Source organism: Muntiacus reevesi, chromosome 17, assembly GCF_963930625.1.
Source record: "Muntiacus reevesi chromosome 17, mMunRee1.1, whole genome shotgun sequence".
NCBI lineage: Eukaryota > Metazoa > Chordata > Mammalia > Artiodactyla > Cervidae > Muntiacus > Muntiacus reevesi.
Genome location: NC_089265.1, coordinates 1,343,332 through 1,363,670, shown reverse-complemented (window position 1 = coordinate 1,363,670; position 20,339 = coordinate 1,343,332). Strand labels below are relative to the sequence as shown.

At 36.8% G+C, this 20,339-nt stretch overlaps 1 protein-coding gene and 1 non-coding gene across 9 annotated transcripts in view; one reads left to right on the top strand and one right to left on the bottom strand.

The window, feature by feature from the left end:
- NEK1 (NIMA related kinase 1) overlaps window positions 1-12,225 on the top strand; it is a 119,687-nt gene extending 107,462 nt beyond the window's left edge. For all 8 annotated transcript variants that reach the window (XM_065908038.1, XM_065908035.1, XM_065908041.1 and 5 more), the window contains 5 exons: window positions 975-1,117; window positions 5,076-5,287; window positions 6,531-6,661; window positions 6,832-6,964; window positions 10,987-12,225. In XM_065908038.1, coding sequence (XP_065764110.1) covers window positions 975-1,117; window positions 5,076-5,287; window positions 6,531-6,661; window positions 6,832-6,964; window positions 10,987-11,000 — 633 coding nt within the window. In that variant the 3' untranslated portion in view covers window positions 11,001-12,225. The remainder of the gene's footprint in view (window positions 1-974; window positions 1,118-5,075; window positions 5,288-6,530; window positions 6,662-6,831; window positions 6,965-10,986) is intronic.
- A 4,134-nt stretch (window positions 12,226-16,359) lies between these two features.
- TRNAC-ACA (transfer RNA cysteine (anticodon ACA)) lies at window positions 16,360-16,431 on the bottom strand. The gene has a single exon. It is a non-coding gene; the product is annotated as a tRNA-Cys (tRNA).
- Window positions 16,432-20,339: the final 3,908 nt, after the last annotated feature.

Genomic DNA, 20,339 nt, shown 5'->3' with positions numbered 1-20,339 from the left:
GAAGGAAACTAGAATTGAGGTGATTTTACCAAGGCTAAAATTTATTTCAGCTTAAAAAATACTGTATCGCTTTGTGTGGTCCCCTTGTATTTATATATATAATGCATATATGCTGTTTGTTTTTATTGATCAGCGTGTATCTGGGTAAACTGTTACTGGCTGCATGTTTTGCAGCCTCTGGGTTTCATCTCAGTGCGCTCAGTTCCTCTCTACCCTGTTGCTCCCCATGCTCCTCAGCGTGAACATCAAGTGCCTGTCTTCCCAGCCGTCTCTTCTGGTGGGAAGGGTACCACTCGCAGTCCATTGCTCAGGGAGGCAATAGTGGGAACTTCTTTGCTCTAATTGAAGGCCTCTGATTTAATCAGTGTTGACCAGTAAGATAAAATAATAGAAAGGGCAACCAGTTTGTGTGGGATGGTGCTTAGCCAGTTTGGACGAAAGCACACAGAGCATGTTGGACAGTGTACTTTACAGAAAGTGAAAGGAAGAATCAGCAGACATGCCATGGCAGAGGGATGGAGAGCTGTGAGTGAGAAAGTCCTGCCCCAGCTCCAGCTCCACCCCACATGCACTCCCAGATAAAGACCCTCTGTGACTTGTGAAGGCCACTTCTCAGAGAAACCAAGCGGAACTTAGGCTTAGTTTGATCTTTGATAAAATACTGAGCTAAAGTTTAAGAGAAGTAGATTCTCAGCTTAGATTGAGAAGCTTTTAGCTCTAAACGGGTGGTTGATGCATATATATATATGCATCATATATATATTTATTTATATATATTATATTTTTATATATTTTATATAAATATATAATATTTGTATATATAATATGTATTTTTAACATTTTATATGTATTTTATATATATATATATATATAAATAACAAGAGTATTACTAGCTCCAGTTTTCTAATTTTTTCCTCTCATTTTAATTTTCTCACTGTCTCACTCCTAATAAGAAATCTGTTCGTTTTTTTCAGATGTTGCGGACATGTTCACTTCCAGACCTCTCCAAACTGTTCAGAACACTGATGGATGTCCCCACTGTGGGAGATGGACGTCAGGACAATCTTGAAATGGAAGATGAGCATGTTAAGGAAGGACCGTCGGACTCTGAGGACATGTGAGCACAATTACCTTTAGATACCAACTCTAACAGGATTTCTGAGTGTACACATGTTCTGGAGAGGGGTGACTCCCCCACACTTCTCAAGCAAGATCTATAGCTGACCTTTCACTACTCCTTTAACTTTTTACAATGTATTTAAAGTACAGTGAAGTAAATTTTACTGTGTGTGTCTGCCTCTAAATACTGTAACGTAACTTCACTTGAGGAATGTAAGGACATGGTCACCATTGTGTTCTCCTTTTTCTTTTTAATTTTAATTTGTTAATTTTAATTAATTATTCATTGATTTTAATGTCATTTATTTTTGCCTTTGCTGAGTCTTAGTTGCTGCACGTGGGCTTTCTCTGGTCGTAGCGAGCAGGGACTACTCTTCCCTGAGGTGTGAGGATGTCTCACTTCAGGGGCCTCTCTTATGGAGATGGCCTCTCGTGGTGTGGGCTCATTAGCTGTGACGCATGGGCTTAGTTGCTCCACCGCATGTGGGATCTTCCTGGACCAGGGACTGAACCCTTGTCACCTGCATTGGCAGTGGATTCTTAGCCACTGGACTACTGGGAAGCTCTCTGTGTTATTGGCCCCTGAGCACCCATCACAGTGCTTGACGTGGCTGGTGCTTCAGTGAGTCAGCAAGGTGAGACTGTTTGTAGTGTGAGGCCACATGGTGCAGGGACTGCAGTGGGAAATGAGAGAGCTCACTGCTCTTCCCCAGGGAGATGCCAGAAAGCTCTGTCCACACATCTCCACTGGGTGTGACTCCAGACCACAGCAGGGGGAAGTTAGCAGGTGGAATAGGGGTGTGTGTGTGTGTGTGTGTGTTCATGTGCACACACATACTCACATGTGAGTTCTACATGTAACTTAATTGCTTTCACAAAATTCCCTCCTTATTGAGTCCTGATGAATCTTACTTAAGCCCGGAGGAAAATTTAACCAACACTTCTAAAAGCAGCAAGAACCGGCAGCACTTAGACAGTAATACCCTTCACCTCCTCTGATGTCAGTCAGCCTGCTCAGCCATCTGACACATGTTGCTGACCTTTTGAGGAAATAAAACCAGAGAGGTTGAGAAGTGTATTTCAAGTTACCAGGAAAGTAGGTTGCCAAATGTTATTGTTTTTATGATTTATTTTTTGATCTTTTGAAATTTCAGTCCAGTTCAGTTCAGTCACTCAGTCATGTCTGACTCTTTGTGACCCCATGGAATTTAAGTTTCTCCTTTTTACGTCTGCCTTTCCATAGAAAGAATGTGTGTTTTGATCTGATTGAAAGCTTGGTACCAGATTCACAATTTTTCTCTCTATAATTCTTGAGCCAAGACCACTGTATCTGATGCATTTTGTTTTCTGTTTTTGTTTTTCTTAAGGCTTGCCTGTTAGTTTTTAAATTTCTAACCAAACTTTATCTTTTCAAGGTTGACTTTTGAATTCCTTGGTGGTCCAGTGGTTAGGACTCCACGTTTTTACTGCCAGGGGCCCAGGTTCAGTCCCTGGTTGGAAACTAAGATCCCACAAGCCATGCAACATAGCAAGCAAAAAATAAAAGTTGACTTTTTTTTTACGTAGAGTTCTGTAGATTTTAGCTGATGCCCTCAAAATTTGGAGGAAAAGTCCCCTTTTTACCTTTGCTTCTGCTTAGCTATGGTTACTCATTAAGCACTTTATGTTGTATTTTTATTAAACCAGTTGGAGAACAGGGCAACATTTCAGCACCTCTGTGGTTGACAAAATCCTGAGTAACAGTATTTTTCCAAAAAATTTTTGTAAGTAATCAATTTCGATCTGAGTAACTATGGCTTATTTGTGGATATTCTTTTAATTACTGGTTGATAACAATTTTATTTTCAAATTAAAGTTAGAAACTTGTAATATTTTGAAAATTTGAAACTAAGTTTTTTCCAAGAAAATAACTGTTGGAAATAGGGAAATTTCGCTTGACATTTTTATTTGGGAAGCATATTTCTTGATCCAAACTTTATATGGTCACTTATCCAGAAAATCTACTAAAAAGAAAATTCAAGACCAGATTTTAAAGTCCCCGAGACAATTTTTTCAGTGCTCATATCATAAAAGATCTTAATCTTCTTATTAAAAGGAAAAAGTTGACTTAAAATTAAACATTCAAAAAACTAAGATCATGGCATCCGGTTCCATCACTTCATGGCAAATAGATGGGGAAACAATGGAAACAGTGACAAACTTTTTTTGTGTGTGTGTGTGTGATCATGTTATTTTATTGGTCATGTTTTAAAAACATTTTTCTGTGCATATTCTTTTCAGTGGGTTTTGTCATACATTGATATGAATCAGCTGTAGAGTTACACGTATTTCACATCCTGATCCCCCCTCCCACCTCCCTCTCCACTCGATTCCTCTGGGTCTTCCCAGTGCACCAGGCCCGAGCACTTGCCTCATGCATCCCACCTAGGCTGGTGATCTGTTTCACCATAGATAATATACATGCTGTTCTTTCGAAACATCCCACCCTCACCTTCTCCCACACAGTGACAAACTTTATTTTCCTGGGCTCCAAAATCACTGCAGATGGTGACTGCAGCCATGAAATGAAAAGATACTTGCTCCTTGGAAGAAAAGCTATGACCAACCTAGACAGCATATTAAAAAGTAGAGACATTACTTTGCAAACAAAGGTCTGTCTAGTCACAGCTGTGGTTTTTCCAGTGGTCATATATGGGTGTGAGAGTTGGGCCATAAAGAAAGCTGAGTGCCGAAAAATTGATGCTTTTGAACTGTGGTGGTGGAGAAAAGTCTTGAGAGTCCCCTGTACTGCAGTGGTACCTAGCAGATGTGCATGGTATGTTAGTATGATAATGAAATGCTAAGCTAAATGCTCTGAGAAGCATGATCCAAAAGATTAGACACTCTCTGTCTTCCTCATTCTGATTAGATCATGATGTTTGCTTTTCTGTAGCTGCTGCAATGTCAAAGTGTAGGCGTTTGTACACATAAGTACAAAATAAAGATATTTCTGCATTAAAAATTATTTTTCTGTTAATGAAAGTTTTGTATAAGGTCTCATAATAATATTATTTTAGTTCTTCAGTAAATACTTATTTATTTCATTAGAGTCTAAACTTTAAGAAAGGCCTTTATCAGTCTTGTGTTCTGCTTAATATTGCTTTTCTGCAAGTTGAAATCCTCAATGTGGGTCCCTCATCTTTCAGAGGATTTCCTGCATCTAGCACTCGAATTAACTCTTAGTCTACAGGTTTTTCCATTTGCTTGCCTCAGGTAGAGAGAGCAGCTCCTCAGGAATGGAGTTGTTGAGTGCTTCTGGGGTCTTGTAGAAGTGAGCAGAAGGCCTAGCACTAAGTCTCATATTTGTCATTTATTGACTCTGTGGCTTTGTCACTTGAGCACTGTGATTCATAGTTCTCATGTTTCTAAGGTGAGTTTTGTGTGAATAAAATTTAAATAATAGGATAAACTGCTTTAGAAATTAAGGTATTATATGAATGTAAGATATTACTTGTGTAAATCAGTTCATTTCCACTTTTGTAATTGAATGAAAGTAGAAGAGGGCATGACCCCCTCACCCCCACCCCAGTGAGGTTGGTGCATAGCTGTCATACATCCACACCAAAATTTTGCTGAACCTTTAAAACTATATGAAAATAGAATATATAGTCTGGCCCTTAAATGTTGAAACATTTTTTTAAAACTTAAGGAGTTAGTAATGTTGATAGTTACATGATTCTCTTTGACGAATCAGGACAGCTTTATATAAGCCATCTTTTGGCTTATGTATTCCAGAACATATATTGTATACTTTATCAGTTGTGTGAATACTTATTTCCTTTGTTAAATACTACTAATAGGTGTTTTTCACATCACAACGAGTACTTTTAAGTGGAAAGGAGTGTGTGCATATTAAGTTGAAGTAAAATTTCAAAATAAATAAAAGTTTTAGTGATATTTTAAATTTTAAATTTCAGTGTGTTTGAAGAGGCTGACGCAGACTTGCAGGAGCTCCAGGCCTCTATGGAGCAGCTGCTGCAGGAGCAGCCAGGGGAGGACTACAGCGAAGAGGAGGAGTCGGGCGTGAAGACCAGTGATGACGCCGAGCAGGCCGCCAATGGCACAGACGTGGGCGAGGAGGATGACAACCCCAGCAGTGAGAGCGCCCTCAACGAGGAGTGGCACTCCGGTGTGTGGTGGCCCTGACTTTGAACAGTGTCTCTCTCTGACCTCTGATACGAGCCACTTCCAGCCTTGAATAAGGCTGACTCTGCTCTGCATCCCTGACTTCTGCTCACTCTCTTTCTCACAGTGTGCATGCATCGTTGCTCCATTTCTTCTCCACTAAAGTATGGCTCAGTGGTAAAAAACCTGCCTGCCAGTGGAGGAGACGTGGGTTCCAGCCCTGAGTCAGGAAGGTCCCCTGGAGAAGGAAATGGTAACCCACTCCAGTATTCTTGCCTGGGAAACCCCATGGACAGAGGATCCTGGTGGGCTATTATAGTCCATGGGGTCACAAAGAACTGGACATGACTTAGTGAGTAAACAATACCAACTACAAAGTATGGGAATGCTTTTTTGAAGCATTTTTATTCTGTTATCCTTCACTTCTTGACTTATTTTCCTGGTTATAAAGATGGTAACTTAGTTTTCTTAGCTGTTTGTGTTTTACAAAGGGCTTCCACATATAGTGCTCAACCAGCAGGATTAAACTAAAAGCAGTTTTTAAAACCTTGATACTTTGTTTTTGATTTGAAAACAGTTCCTTATTCATATCATTGACCCTAAGATGCACAGAAAAATTGTGTATTTAAATAATGATTTATTTGGAAAGAAGAGATAGGAATAATATTGTATTAATTTTTCTTTCATTAGAATTTTTCAAATTACTTTGGTTGAGCATGTACATGACATAAAACTAATAAATAATAAAGCATTTATAATCCTTTGTAGATGCCTTCCAAGTTTTATGATACATATCTTATGTCATCTGCATGTTCTTTCATGTTTTGCCCCATATTTAATACCAAGTTTTTAAAAATAATATTTAGGATTGGTTGCCTTAGTATAGAATATATGGGTATGCTTTTTCCTTTTTTTAAAAACTCAAGTAGCTGACATCTCTTAGAATGTTCTTATTCTTAACCTGATTTACTGCTTATGTCTGTGAAAGAAAACATTTCTAAAGAATCATTGTTATTAAGACATTTTTATATACATATGTTGGTTAACTATATACATGACAAGTATTATAGTGACAGAAACTTACTATTGAAAGTACAAGTAGTCTACCCCAAAACTTACTATTGAAAGTACAAGTAGTCTACCCCAATGACAGTATTCCCTTATAATGGGAGTTGAATAAGTTACAGCAAGAATTATTTTATTCAGTCTTTTAAATCATGAAATGTCTTTTTATTTATGTTTTTTAGATAACAGTGATGGGGAGATAACTAGTGAATGTGAATACGATAGTGTCTTTAATCATTTAGAGGAACTGAGGCTTCACCTGGAACAGGAAATAGGCTTCGAAAAGTTCTTTGAAGTTTATGAAAAAATAAAGGCAAGTAAAATATCAGCTAAAACATTTAATTTAATTTGGAAATATTCTGTGTTTGAATTAGTAGTGAAATGGGAGTGATTTTTATTGATCAGTAGACTTACTGAAAATAATAAAGTCTCCAATTAGAGAAGGTTAACATTCAAGTATTTGTATTTGGAAATTTGGTATAGGCTGTCCATGAAGACGAAGATGAAAATATTGAGATTTGTTCAACAATAGTTCAGAATATTTTGGGAAATGAACATCAGCATCTTTATTCCAAGATTCTTCATTTAGTCATGGCAGATGGAGCCTATCAAGAAGGTAAGATTTCCTCACATCCTTATGTTTTAAATAAATGTGCAAAAAATGAAATGACAAATGTAAATTAATTAGATTATATCACATGCATTTTGTGAAATCTGTATTGGAATTATATTAACATCTAGTACTTTTAAGCAATTAACTGTAAAGGATACAGTTACTTGGATTCTGGGATAAACTTTTATTGGCCTGTTTTTTAAGTCAATAATTTAATTTGCAAGTAACATTTGAATTGAGATTTTTAAAAAGCCTCCTTTTTGGACAGCTCTAGAAATTAGAATACTTTCTTATCAAGGAGGTGGAATTACATTTTTAGACACATGTGTAAAATTTCTCCTAAATAGTACGAAATGTAATGTCTTTTGTTGAGAGTAAGTGCAGTTCATTTATCATGATTTGAGTATAAACCATTTTTATATTTAAAAAATATTTACTTGTAGAATCACTCAGAATGTGTTGACTTTATTAAAAGTTATTAAAGAATATTTTTTCTCATTCACTTGGTCATGGTAGAGCACAAAGCATTGAATCTAGAGACCAGAGTTATAGTCCTGATTCTATGACAGGCTGGTCATGTAACAGGAGGTGATTCATTTTGTCTCAAATTTGTTTCATTTGCTATCAGATAGAGCATGATCTCCCATCTCATGCACTGTGGTGGGTTTTCAGAGTGTTTATGGAGGCTCCTGGGTGCCTGGCACTTCATTTTTGTGGCCAGTGAAGGGCATGGTCTGCTTATATGTTGTATACCATTTCCTTAGGAAAAAGACATAGGAAAGAAGGTGTAAAGCCATACATAAAATGCTCATTCTGAAATGTTTTCAGTGCAGTAGGGACTAAAGAAGGGAGGTTGGATTGGGAGAAATGAAAAGAGACGTAGAGGATGTGACTTGTGGGGGAAAGAACAAAACAGCAATTACTGTGTTAGGATAGACTGACCATGCTAGGAGCTTCCTGTGGAAAATTAGTCTTTATGATGAGACACTGTGACATGTTTAAGACACATGGATGAAACCAGTGAAGGGTTTAGAAGTGAAAGGACAATGTCGTGGAAGAAGCACTTTGGTGAGAAGTCTGGCCGTGGTGTCGTGTGTTGCCAGCTGTGGCGAGATGGGCGGGAGCACTTGATGGAAACAGTAGAGGTGTTTGGTCATGAGGAGGCGAAAACCTGGACTGCATGATCGGAGGGGTGCTCAGATGACATATTTCAGAGGCAGGATTTCATTAAAACATGTGATACTTGGACTCATGAAAAATTAAGTTTGCTAAAATCAGAATTCAAGAGTGTTTTATTTGGGGAGAGACTTTATAATTATGTAGACTTATTTACATTGACTATAATAAGCTCAGCAAAAAATCTTCCTTGAACTGCCTTAATGGAGGTAAAAGTCTTGTTAAAATTCTAATTGTTATTGTTAAACCGAAACTAGAAAATCTTTCAGGTACAGTAAGTACTCTTACAGCTTTAAAACCCACTGCATTTTCATTACTTTGCTTCATAAGCCCACAGAGTAACTGCCAGGGAGATGTTCAGGCCATTAGCAGCAAGGAACCAATTGAATGTAAACCAGCTTCCTTTATAACAGTTCGTGCTACCTGTGTGCCTCATTATGTAGTAGTTAAGAATTATCACAGATAGACAGGCACAAACAGAATCATGTTTCATACTCAAGGTGGTTGCTCTGAAACCTGTCAGTAGAAATTTAAGGGATCTCTTCTTTATTAAGGAAATGGCAACCCACTCCAGTACTCTTGCCTAGAAAATTCTATGGATGGAGGAGCCTGGTGGGCTACAGTTCATGGGGTCGCAAAGAGTCGGACACAACTGAGCTTCACTTCTTTATTAAAAAAAGAAGTCAATGGACAATAATACCACTTAGGGGAAAAAAATACAAGAACGTACTTATCCAAATAAATGTTTATTGTCTTCGAAGCAGAGATACAGACTTATTCTAATGATAATACTCCATTACACAAAATATCTTGAAACTTCTCTTTCATGAATTCCCTGACATCTTATATACCATATTCTTTTGATTGTCTTTCTTGATACACGTCCATTCTGAGAGCTTTCAATTTTTTTGAGAAAAGCGTAAAGTTACTTACAATCAAGTTTAGTAAATGAAGTAGGTAATCAAGATAAATAATATGTGATCTTTTTGTTTTAAGTATCTTACCATGCCGTAATGAGCCTAACTTTTATAGTGAGTTTATAAACTGATTCTGAATATTTTGAACAAGAAAGTGAAAGTGAAAGTAGCTCAGTCATGTCCAACTCTTTGCAACCCCATGTACTATACAGTGGGTAGCCTTTCCCTTCTCCAGGGAATCTTCCTAACCCAGGGATCAAACCCAGGTTTCCTGCATTGCAGGCAGATTCTTTACCAGCTGAGCCACAAGGGAAGCCCATTTTGGACAAGAATTCATTTCTAAAAATATTTGTTAAAATTAATATTATTACTTTAAAGGTATGATTTGTAGACAGAAGTTGAGGATTTAAAATGTTGATGCTTAATTTGGCAGTAGAAATTTTCATAAGATTTATTTATATTTCATCTTATTCAGCCAAAAAAGGTTTGACTACATTATATATAGTACACTGTATGTACATACATATATATACATATATACACATACATACATTGAAAAGAAGATGAAATTAAGTTGAAAACAAGTGTTTGGAAAAGTCAACATATTAGGCAAATGAGTGCAAGCAATATAATATTAAGCCAAGTTGAAGTAGGAACACAAGCTCATAGTCCAAGAATCTCTACAGTTTGGGAAAATAATTCACCAGTTTGGTGCTAATCTTGGTAGCAAAGCAGGAAACCTAATTAATTAGTAATTACTTGAGACAAAATGTGTCAGTTACTCAGATGACAGTGTTTCCTGGAATTGAAACAAGGAAAAATGTCCAGTGATTCTTGAAAAGAGGAAACTATGATAGTGTTCCTCCAACTGAAGTAACATGTGAATTCCTCTAAAAAGGAAAATACTTTTTCAGACTCCAGGAATCTAAGACCTCAGTGAAAAACTCATCTTAGTCTTTGAAAATGTCTGTCCATTGTGAATTACTCTTATGGAACATGTGGATTTTTTCTATATATAAATAATTATTTTTATCAAAATGAAATATAAACATTATCTGACACTTGTATATTCTTGACTTGAGATCTTGAACTCCATTTTATGAAACAGTCCTGTAATAGACTGAAAGCATTCTCAGTAACTTTTACAATATTTGGATCTCATGGGGCCCTTTCCATAATATGGCATGTGGAAGTTAATGGCATGAGGCCAGAAAAATGATTGCATTTGAGTGAATCTGTGGAGAGTATCAAACTAGTTTTGTTCATATTCAGACTCTTCATCCTTCAGGTTAAATTAAGCAGTCTGTTTTATTTATTCCTAAGTGTTTTTTAGGCTCATGAAAAATTGGAGATAACCACAATGTCTTTAAACACGAATGGTTAATTTAAATGCACTATATCAAAAAAATACTACACAGCCATTGAAACTGTAATGGAATTTACCCATGATTTATTCTTTTTCAAAGCTTCATTGTAAAATTTTTATGATATGAAAACGTTGAAACAGCTGTACAGTTAACCACACATATGTCCACCACCTAGATTCTGCCATTAGCATTTTATAATCTTCCTTTATCACTTATTTATCCATCTTTCCATCCGTTATGTGTTTTAAAAGCAAAAAGTCGTGTCTCACAACTGCATGGTTGTAATTTTTTAAAGCATATTTGTGTATGCATAGTAAAGCAATCTGGAAAGATTTATATAAAATTATTAGCCTTGGTTGTCTTTGGCTTATAGGTGATTTTTGCTTACCACTTAATTCTCTATTGTATTATTTGCATGTTTTATAAGGAGTGTGAGATATTAAATAAAAACTCCATACATTAAGGCTCTTTTTCTTTAGCATGACCAAAAAATGACTTTTTTACCAAGTAAATACACAGAGCTTGATTTTCATTAGTGAGTTAAATTTTTTTCCTTTTTCTACAGATAATGATGAATAATCCTCAGAACTTCCATTAACCATCAACTGAATGAAAGCATTTAACTTTTGATTCATCAGAATAACAAGCTTCAGTGGGAAATGTAGCAATTTTTACAAATGAAATATTAGATTTCAGATGGGCATGCTGACTGCATGAAAATGATGGAGAAACATGCCATTTTTCAATTAAGATTCTAGTTTTATATCTATTTTGTTTGTTGAGTTACAGTTACTTCTTACAGAATATGTATTTTATTAAGTCATCCAACCAAAGTTTTAAGACACAGTGATCCTGACTTGACTCAGTGGCTTTGTAGAAGATGAATCATGTAGCAGGGTAACTTTGACTTTCAGCAGATGTCTCTGAGTTGGAAGAATTACTTCTGTTTTGAAAGACCTACCAACAGTTTTTCATTTATGCATTTAAGCATGACTCTTTTTTTCTCTCTACTTGTAATGTCCAGCAATTCTGGGTTAAATAACCTTTTCAAGGGCTATACTTAAATCTTTATTTTTCAAAGATGGAACTTTCAGCCTTAAAACATATTTTCTCAATCCTTTTTCAACCAGTGTGTTTCCTGAACTAGCTCAACCAAAACAGGATACCGAAAGAGTCTTAGAAATCATTGAAAGATTTGATTATGAAAGAGTAGCTAACATGTATTTCCTGATAATTAAGAAGTTGGTTCATTAGTTCCATTTTACTTGAGGACCAGAACCAGGAAGTTTACCTTTAAACTTAGTCTGTGGACTTAAGCATTGACCTAGCATATAGCATAAAGCTTCGCTTTTTGTTTTCAGCTTCTTCTCATGCATGTGCTTTTTAATTGAAATTCAACAGGAGAAAGGAATCATTTTTATTTTGACACTGTGACAGTTTTGGTAACTAGTATTCCAAAGTGGAGAAATGTTCACCTCTTTTAATTACATTATGAGGAGATTTAGTTAGATCATTAAGACAGTGGTCACACAGCTTCAGTGGCAGTATGCCAGGTATTACATCATTAGACATATCTGAAGTTCAGATGCTTTTTGTAATAAAAGCAGAATATTGGAAACCCTGAGAACAAAACAATCTGATTGACATAATATATATAATTTGAACCATAAAATCTTATCTTGCAGCGCTATCAGTACTCTGCTGAATTTATTATGTATATTATTTCTAACATCCAGAACTAAATAATTGATTTTTATATGTTTATTTTATGATGTTACTATTAAATTTTTATTATCGACCTGAAGTACACTGTTGGTTGTCTTTTATTTATTAGCACTATATTCAATAGGGTACTTTTACAAAGAACTTATAATACTCTTGATCATTTTACCTGAAGATTTCCTTTTTTTTTCAATAGAAGAATATCTGAATTCTGTACTTTAATTCTCTACAGTCATGAATGATGGGAATGATTTGTGTGTGAGTAGTTTTAAATTCTTAACCTAACCTCAAAAAGCAAGTGGTAGTATAACACAGTAGAAAGAGTCGTTTAGTCATGTTTCAAAAGATGTGATCTATAGGAATAATGAATAGGATATGTGGTATCTTCAGTCAGTTGGTAGTCAGTGGATATAGGCTGTTAGTACAGAAATATCTCTACCAGTGAGAAAGAGGGGTTTTACTGTTAAGTATGGTCTGCTATAGGTGTTATAGAAGTGTTGAAGCATTTGTAGATTCATAGAATGATAGAGCAAGCAATAGCTTTCAGAATAATTTACTGTTACCTGCATTTCACATCCAAGGGCCCTGCAATGTCACATGAATAAATTCACTTATATAGATGGCTACAGTCAGATCAGTTCCTGTCTTTACCCTGTGCTGTTAGTTACACATTCTTTAAGAATTTGTTTCCTCTAAAGAGTGAAAAGAAATAGATTCAATAGGAAGCAGTATACTTAGCATTAATACATAAAAGAACTCTATAGAAATGTCCTGTTTCTGGGAGTAGCACACTATACTAATTTACCTCTCTGTTTAAAAGAATCACATGCTAGCATCTCACATGATAGCAAAGTAATGCTCAAAATTCTCCAAGCCAGGCTTCAACAGTATGTGAGCAGAGAACTTCCAGATGTTCAAGCTGGATTTAGAAAAGGCAGAGGAACCAGAGATCAAAATGCCAACATCTATTGGATCATAGAAGATGCAAGAGAGTGCCAGAAAAACATCTACTTCTGCTTCATTCACTATGCTAAATCCTTTGACTTGTGGATCACAACAAACTGGAAAGTTTTTAAAGAGATGGGAATTCAGACTACCTTACCTGCCTCCTGCGAAACCTGTAGTCAGGTCAAGAAGCAATGGTTAGAACCGGACGTGGAACAAAGGACTGGTTCCAAATTGGGAAAGGAGTACATCAAGGCAGTATATTGTCACCTTGCTTATTTAAATTAAATTCAGAATACCTCATGCGAAGTGCCAGGGTGGATAAAGCAGAAGCTAGAATTAAGATTGCCGGGAAAAGTAATCAATACCCTCAGATATGCAGATGACACCACCCTTATGGCAGAAAGTGAAGAGAAATTAAAGAGCCTCTTAAGGAAAGTGAAAGAGGAAAGTGAAAAAGTTGGCTTAAAATTCAACATTCAGAAAATGAAAATCATAGCATCCGGTCCCATCACTTCATGGCAAATAGATGGGAAAACAATGGAAACAGTGATAAACTTTATTTTCTTGGGCTTCAAAATCAGTGCAGATGGTGACTGCAGCCATGAAATGAAAAGATGTTTGCTCCTTGGAAGAAAAGCGATGACCAACCTAGACAGCAAAGGTCTGTATAGTCAAAACCATCATTTTTCCAGTAGTCCTGTATAGATGTGAGAGTTGTACCATAAAGAAAACTGAGTGCCAAAGAATTGATGCTTTTGAACTGTGTGTTGGCGAAATATCTTGACAGTCCCTTGGACTGCAAGGAGATCCAACCAGTCCGTCCCAAAGGAAATCAGTCCTGAATATTCATTGGAAGGACTGATGGTGAAGCTGAAGCTGCAGTACTTTGCCTGCCTGATGCAAAGAGCTGACTCATTGAAAAAGACCCTGTTGCTGGGAAAAACTGAAGGCAGGAGGAGAAGGGGATGACAGAGGGCGAAATGGTTGGATGGCACCACCGACTCAATGGACATGAGTTTGAGCAAATTCTGGGAGTTGGTGACAGACATGGAAGCCTGGTATGCTGCAGTCCATGGGGTCACAAAGTCAGACACAGCTGAGCGACTGAACTGAACTGATTCAAAAAACTTTTAAATGCTAAATAAAGTTGGCTCTTTACCCATAAATTAGCATGTACTTTGCCCTTTATAACTATTGATGGATCTTTCAAGACTGCTTATGTATGTGTGTGTTTCATATACACTTGAAAACAGGTGAGGTAAGATGATGAATTGAAAGGCCAGCGCTTTGGAGAAAGCCTCAAACCCAGAGATGAGTACAATATTTAAGAGAAAGTGGGCACTTTTGACTGGAGTATATGTCCAGTGCCTCACTCTTGGGTAGATCAGACTCATAGATTAAAGGGGCAAAAATAAGGCCAAGTATCCATTATATTGGAGGATCCTGTAGGAAATTCCATGTTAAGTTGAGGCTCCAGAAAGCTCAAGGAGACCCCCAAACTCAGGGACTGTCAGAAGAGAAAAGGACCAGAGGTCCCCTCAAAGTTGTAGCCACAGACTAGCCCTCGGTTGCTTTTATATCTTGAGCACCAAAATTTGGGTGGAATTGGGGAATTTAGACTCAAGCGTAGTTTGAGGTGGTTCCCAACTGGTAGTGGCCCTTGAACCTAACAAGCCATTCCAGCAGCTCTCTGAAGAAAGGCATATTTACTTTGTGTCTTGTAAAACAAAAATGTAAGAGCAGTGAATACAGAATTAAGAATATAATGGTACAGAAGAATTTAAGGCAATGTAAGTAGGAAATTACAGGAGCAGGATATGCACAGACTTTAGATTTGGAATTATCAGAGATGTGTTTAAAACAGCTATACATACTGTGTTTAAAAAGTAATGTAGATTTGAAGAACCAAATGAAATTCCAAATGAAATAACAATAATCAAAAGTTTTGAAAGTGAGTGAACATGCTTAGCACAGTATACATGGCAGGAAAGAGAATTAACAAACTGGAAGCAACTATCTGTAATAAAGCACACATAGAAAAAGACGGAGTGTATACAAGAGAAGGAAAGAAATTCAGTGAGAATGTTTAATGTCTGTTTGATTAGAGTCCTAGAAAAAAGAAAGGAGTAAAGTTATTCATAGAGATAAAGGCTGAGCATTCTTCTGAACTACTAGAAAACTTTGATCCACAGATTGCAGATGAATGGTGAATTCCAACGAAGATAGAGTAAGAGATGCATGCCTGGTGTCTTCAAAGTAAACGTGTAAAACAGAAGACAAAGAATCATAAAAGAAGGTGAAAATAAAAAGACACACTGCACGTCAAAGGAATGTTAAAGACTGACTTGGCTTTTCAGCAGTAACAGTGAAACGGTGAAATGGTACCTTCAGTGGGCTAAAAGAAAGTAATTGTCGTTCCAAATTATGTAAATAATAAGGATGTCTGATGAGTGGATAAAAATTTTGACTCCACTGCTGGCCATAAGTAAAAGACAGATTTATCTTGCCACCTTTAATAACTCAAACACTGGACAAAAGACATGAAGCAGTGCTTCTCAGACAGTGGTTAACAGACAACAAAAGGAAACAAACGGTTAAACCCTGTGATTGCCCAAGATTACTGTATAAAAATAGGATGGAGGTCATACAAATAACTCATTAAAGGGGACTTGTAAAAACAACTCCGCAATCTCCCTAAATTGAAAGCGTAGAAGTTAGAGTTTAGAGAGGGAAGCAGCCAGAAATTGCAATACAGAGTTCCAGAGTGGAGAGAGTCACACAGAGAAGCAGTGAAATCCCCAAATATTTGGAAGGTAAACACTTCTGTTCTTTAAAATTTAAACGTTGTTGATTTACAATATTGTGTTTCTGGTGTACAGCAAGCTGAGTCAGATATAATCATGGGATGGAAATGATATGTCCTGCAAATGGAAATGACGTGAAAGTGAGGGTAGCAATAATCATGTCAGATAAAGCAGAATTTAAAGGTCATAAAGATAAAGGACACTACATAATAAACTAATAAATACAAGAGGAAGATACTGTTTAGCATACATGACCCTCCATAGGAGAGCCTAAGTACATAAAACCAATATCAATGGACTTACAGGGAAAAATTGACAAGACTGCAATAACAATGAAGTGAAGTCACTCAGTCGTGTCTGACTCTTTGCGACCCCATTGACTGTAGCCTAGCAGGTTCCTCCGTCCATGGGATTCTCCAGGCAAGAATACTGGAGTGGGTTGCCATTTCCTTCTCCAGGAGGTCTTCCCAACCCAGGGATTGAACCTGGGTCTCCCGCGTTGTAGGCAGATGCTTTACCATCTGAGCCACTAGGGAAGTCACAATAACAGTAGGTGATGTTAAAACTCCACTGACATTTCAACAGACAGAACTTCCAGGCAGAAAATAAAGCAACAGAGATCCTAAATGAAACAATAGCACAGTTAGACTTTAAAGGAAATTACATCCCCAAGCAACAGAACACATGTTTTTTCAAGTGTACATGGAACAGTCGTCTAAGATAGACAGCATGCTGCTGCTACTGCAGCTAAGTCGCTTCAGTCGTGTCTGACTCTGTGCGACCCCACAGACGGCAGCCCACCAGAATCCCCCTGTCCCTGGGATTCTCCAGGCAAGAATACTGGAGTGGGTTGCCATTTCCCTCTCCAATGCATGAAAGTGAAAAGTGAAAGTGAGGTCACTCAGTCGTGCCCGACTCTTAGCGACCCCATGGACTGCAGCCTACCGGGCTCCTCCATCCATGGGATTTTACAGACAAGAGTACTGGAGTGGGGTGCCATTGCCCTCTCTGATAGACAACGTACTAGGGCATAAAAGAAGCCTGAACAAATTAAAGAGGATAGAAGTCATTTCAATAAGCTTTTCTGACCACAACAGCACAAGAACAGAAACTACAGAAAGAGAAATAAGAAAAAATGATGACATGAAAAATAACCAACATGTTAATAAAAAACCCAATGGTTGAATAATGAAATTGGGAAACTTAAAAGCACCTTGAGACAGGGATAGCCATATAAATATCTTTGGGATGAAACAAAAGCAATCTTAAGAGGGAAGTCCATATCAACAGAGGCCTTCATCAAAAAGTGAGAAAAATCCCAAGTAAGCAACCTAACCTACCACCTAAAAGAATTAGAAAAAGAATAACAAAACCTAACATCATCAGAAGGAAGGAAATAATACAGATCAGAGAGTAAATAAATAATACAAATTAAAGAAATAACAGAAGAGTTCAATAAAACCAAGAGCTGGGTGGTGGTGGTGGTGGTGGTTTTTTTTTTTTTTTTTTTTTTTTTTTTTTTTTTTTGAAAGAATGAAATTAACAAATCTCTGGGCAAACTCACCAAGGAGAAGAGAGGACCCGAAAAAGAAGTGAAAGAGAAGAAGTAGTAACTGATACCACAGAGACACAAAAAATCATGCGGGACTGCTTGTAAGCAGTTATATGCTAAAAAGTTGGACAACCTAGAAGAAGTGGACTAATTTCTAGAGAAAAACAACCAATCAACAACAAATCAAGAAAAAAGACAACAGAAGAGAGAGATCACTAGTAGTAAAACTGAATGTGTAACTTTAAGAACTGCCAGGAAACAAGTTGAGAACCATGTGGCTTCACAGAGAATTGTAGCAAACATCTAACGGAAATCTAATGGCTGTCTTCTTGAACTATTCCAAAAAGTTGAAGATGCTCCCAGATTAACTTACAAAGTTACCATTATCCTGATACTAAAACCAGACAAAGACACTGCAAGAAAACTACAGTCCAACTGAGGAATACCATCTAGAATATATAAAGAACTCTCAAAACTCAACAGTAAAATCAGTCTAATTAGAAATAGGTGGAAGACATGATAGATATTTCACCAGAGAGAATATACAGATATCAAATATGTACATGAAAAGGGGCTTAAAATCCTTAGCTGTTGTAAATACAAATTGAATTACAAGGAGATATCACTACACACATATCAGAAGCGATGAAATAAAAAACAGAGACACCAGCAAATGCTGATGAGGGTGCACAGAAGCCGGATTGTGGATATCCTGTTGAAGGGAATGTAAATTTGGCAGTTTTTATGAAGCTACATCTACCTACTATGCAACTGACCCAGATGGATCAGGCATTTATCTAAGGAACCATTAAAACATACATTTTCTCAAAAACATGTACAGAACTGCTCATAGCAGATTTATTTGCTATAGCCAAAATCTGTAAACAACCCAGAGTTTCTTCAGCAGGTGAATGGTTAAATAAAACTGGTACATCTACATCATGGAATACTGCTCAGCAATGATAGGAACTCTACTGATACACAGAACAACTTGGATGACTCTTCAGAGATTTATGTCAATTTTTTTTTTTAAAGCCAATTTCAAAATGTTAATTAGTATATGATTCTATTTGCATAATATTTCCAAAGTAACAAAAACTTAGAGAAGATCATCAGTGTTTGTCAGGGAGTAGAAATGAGTGTGTTTATATAAAGGCAAGTTGGTGGATGCTTGTGGTGATGGAACTGTTCTTTATTTTGACTCTGGTGATGAATACATGAACATATACATGATGAAATTGGAGAACTACGTACACAGATATGCGTAGTTGGTAGATGAGAACTTGGGGAAATTGAAAAAGAGATGGATTATGTCAATGCCAGTATTCCTGGTTGTGATATTGATTGTACCATAGTTTTGCAAAATGCTAACATCTGGTGTAACTGAATAAAATGTATTTAGGATCTCTATTTCTTTAAACTGCATGTAAACTATAGGTACCTCAGAGATTTCAATCAGAATATAGTTACTGGGCTTCCCTGGTGGTCCAATGGTTGGATGTCCACCTGCCAATGTAGGGGACATGGGTTCAATCCCTGGTCTTGGAAGACGGGCACCTGGGACTGTGCGACGCAGCTCCTGAGCCCACACTCTAGAGCCTGCCTGCCGCAGCTGCTGGAGCCGGTGCACCCTAGAGCCTGCGCTCCACAGGAGAAGCCGCTGCAGCTGAAGCCTGCAGACCACAACTAGAGAGCAGTCCCACATGTTGCAGCTTGAGATAGCCTGTGTACAGCAACAAAGATCCCCACAGCCAAAAGTCAAATAAAAATTTAAAAAAAGAAAATAGTTGTTATGACTATATTACATATGTTCAAAAAATAGATCTGGAAGAAATAAACGACCCCGTGAAAACCTTAAAGATGAAACCTACCACTTGTCACATGAAAAGTACCCTGAAGAGAATAAATGCAGGTTAGACATTGCAAAGGAAGGAGCTGAAGGACATCACAGTAGAAACTAGATTTCTAGTAATAAAGCCAAGAAAGTAATAGTAGCAATGATAAGAGCAGCAGGGGGCTTAGAACAAACCCAAGTGGCCTGATTATGTCTAATTGGAATCTCTGGCAAAAAAAAGGAGGAGATACTAAAAACACTTGAAGAAAGGGCTGAAAAATTTTCCAAGTTTGTTTAAGACTGTAGAGAGAGATTCAAAAAACTCAACAAACCTCATGCACAAGAACCATGAAGAAAATACACCATGGAATACATAAAGACACAAAATTTTTAAAATACATTGAATGATTATCTGAATAGTCTCAGAAAAAGTGTTTGAGAAAACACACCACATATTCTTAATAAGAAATCTAAGCATTTAGAAATACAAGGGAAGTTTCTTAACTCAATAAAGGAAATCTTATGAAAAAGGCCACAGCTAACATGGTATGTGATGAAAATTGTAATGTTTGTTTCCATTTGACAGCATACTGCAAGTTTCAGTCAGTACAATAAGACACTAGAGAAAATAGAAATAATCCAGATTGCAAGGAAGAAGTATAACTTTTTTGAACAAGTAGCAAGATTCTCCATGTAGAAAGCATGATTGGATCTACAAAGTAGTTGCTAAAACTAATACATGAATTTAGAAAGAATGCAGGAGCTGAGCTCAATAAACCAAAATTGACTGGTTTCCAATATGCTAGCAACAGTCAGAAATTGAATTTTTAAATTGCTCATTTTAATTGCATAAATTATTTTAAATAATTTAGAGATACATCTGACAAAGTATGTAAACAGCTTTATACCCTGAGAAGTACAAAATATCACAGAGAAATTTTAAAAGACATAAATAAATGGAGAGTTAAACTGGATGCCAACTATTCTCATTTCACTTCAGAATTTTACTGGGTGGGAGGTCTTGGTGCAATAATATAAGAAAATTGGAAGTTTTGAAA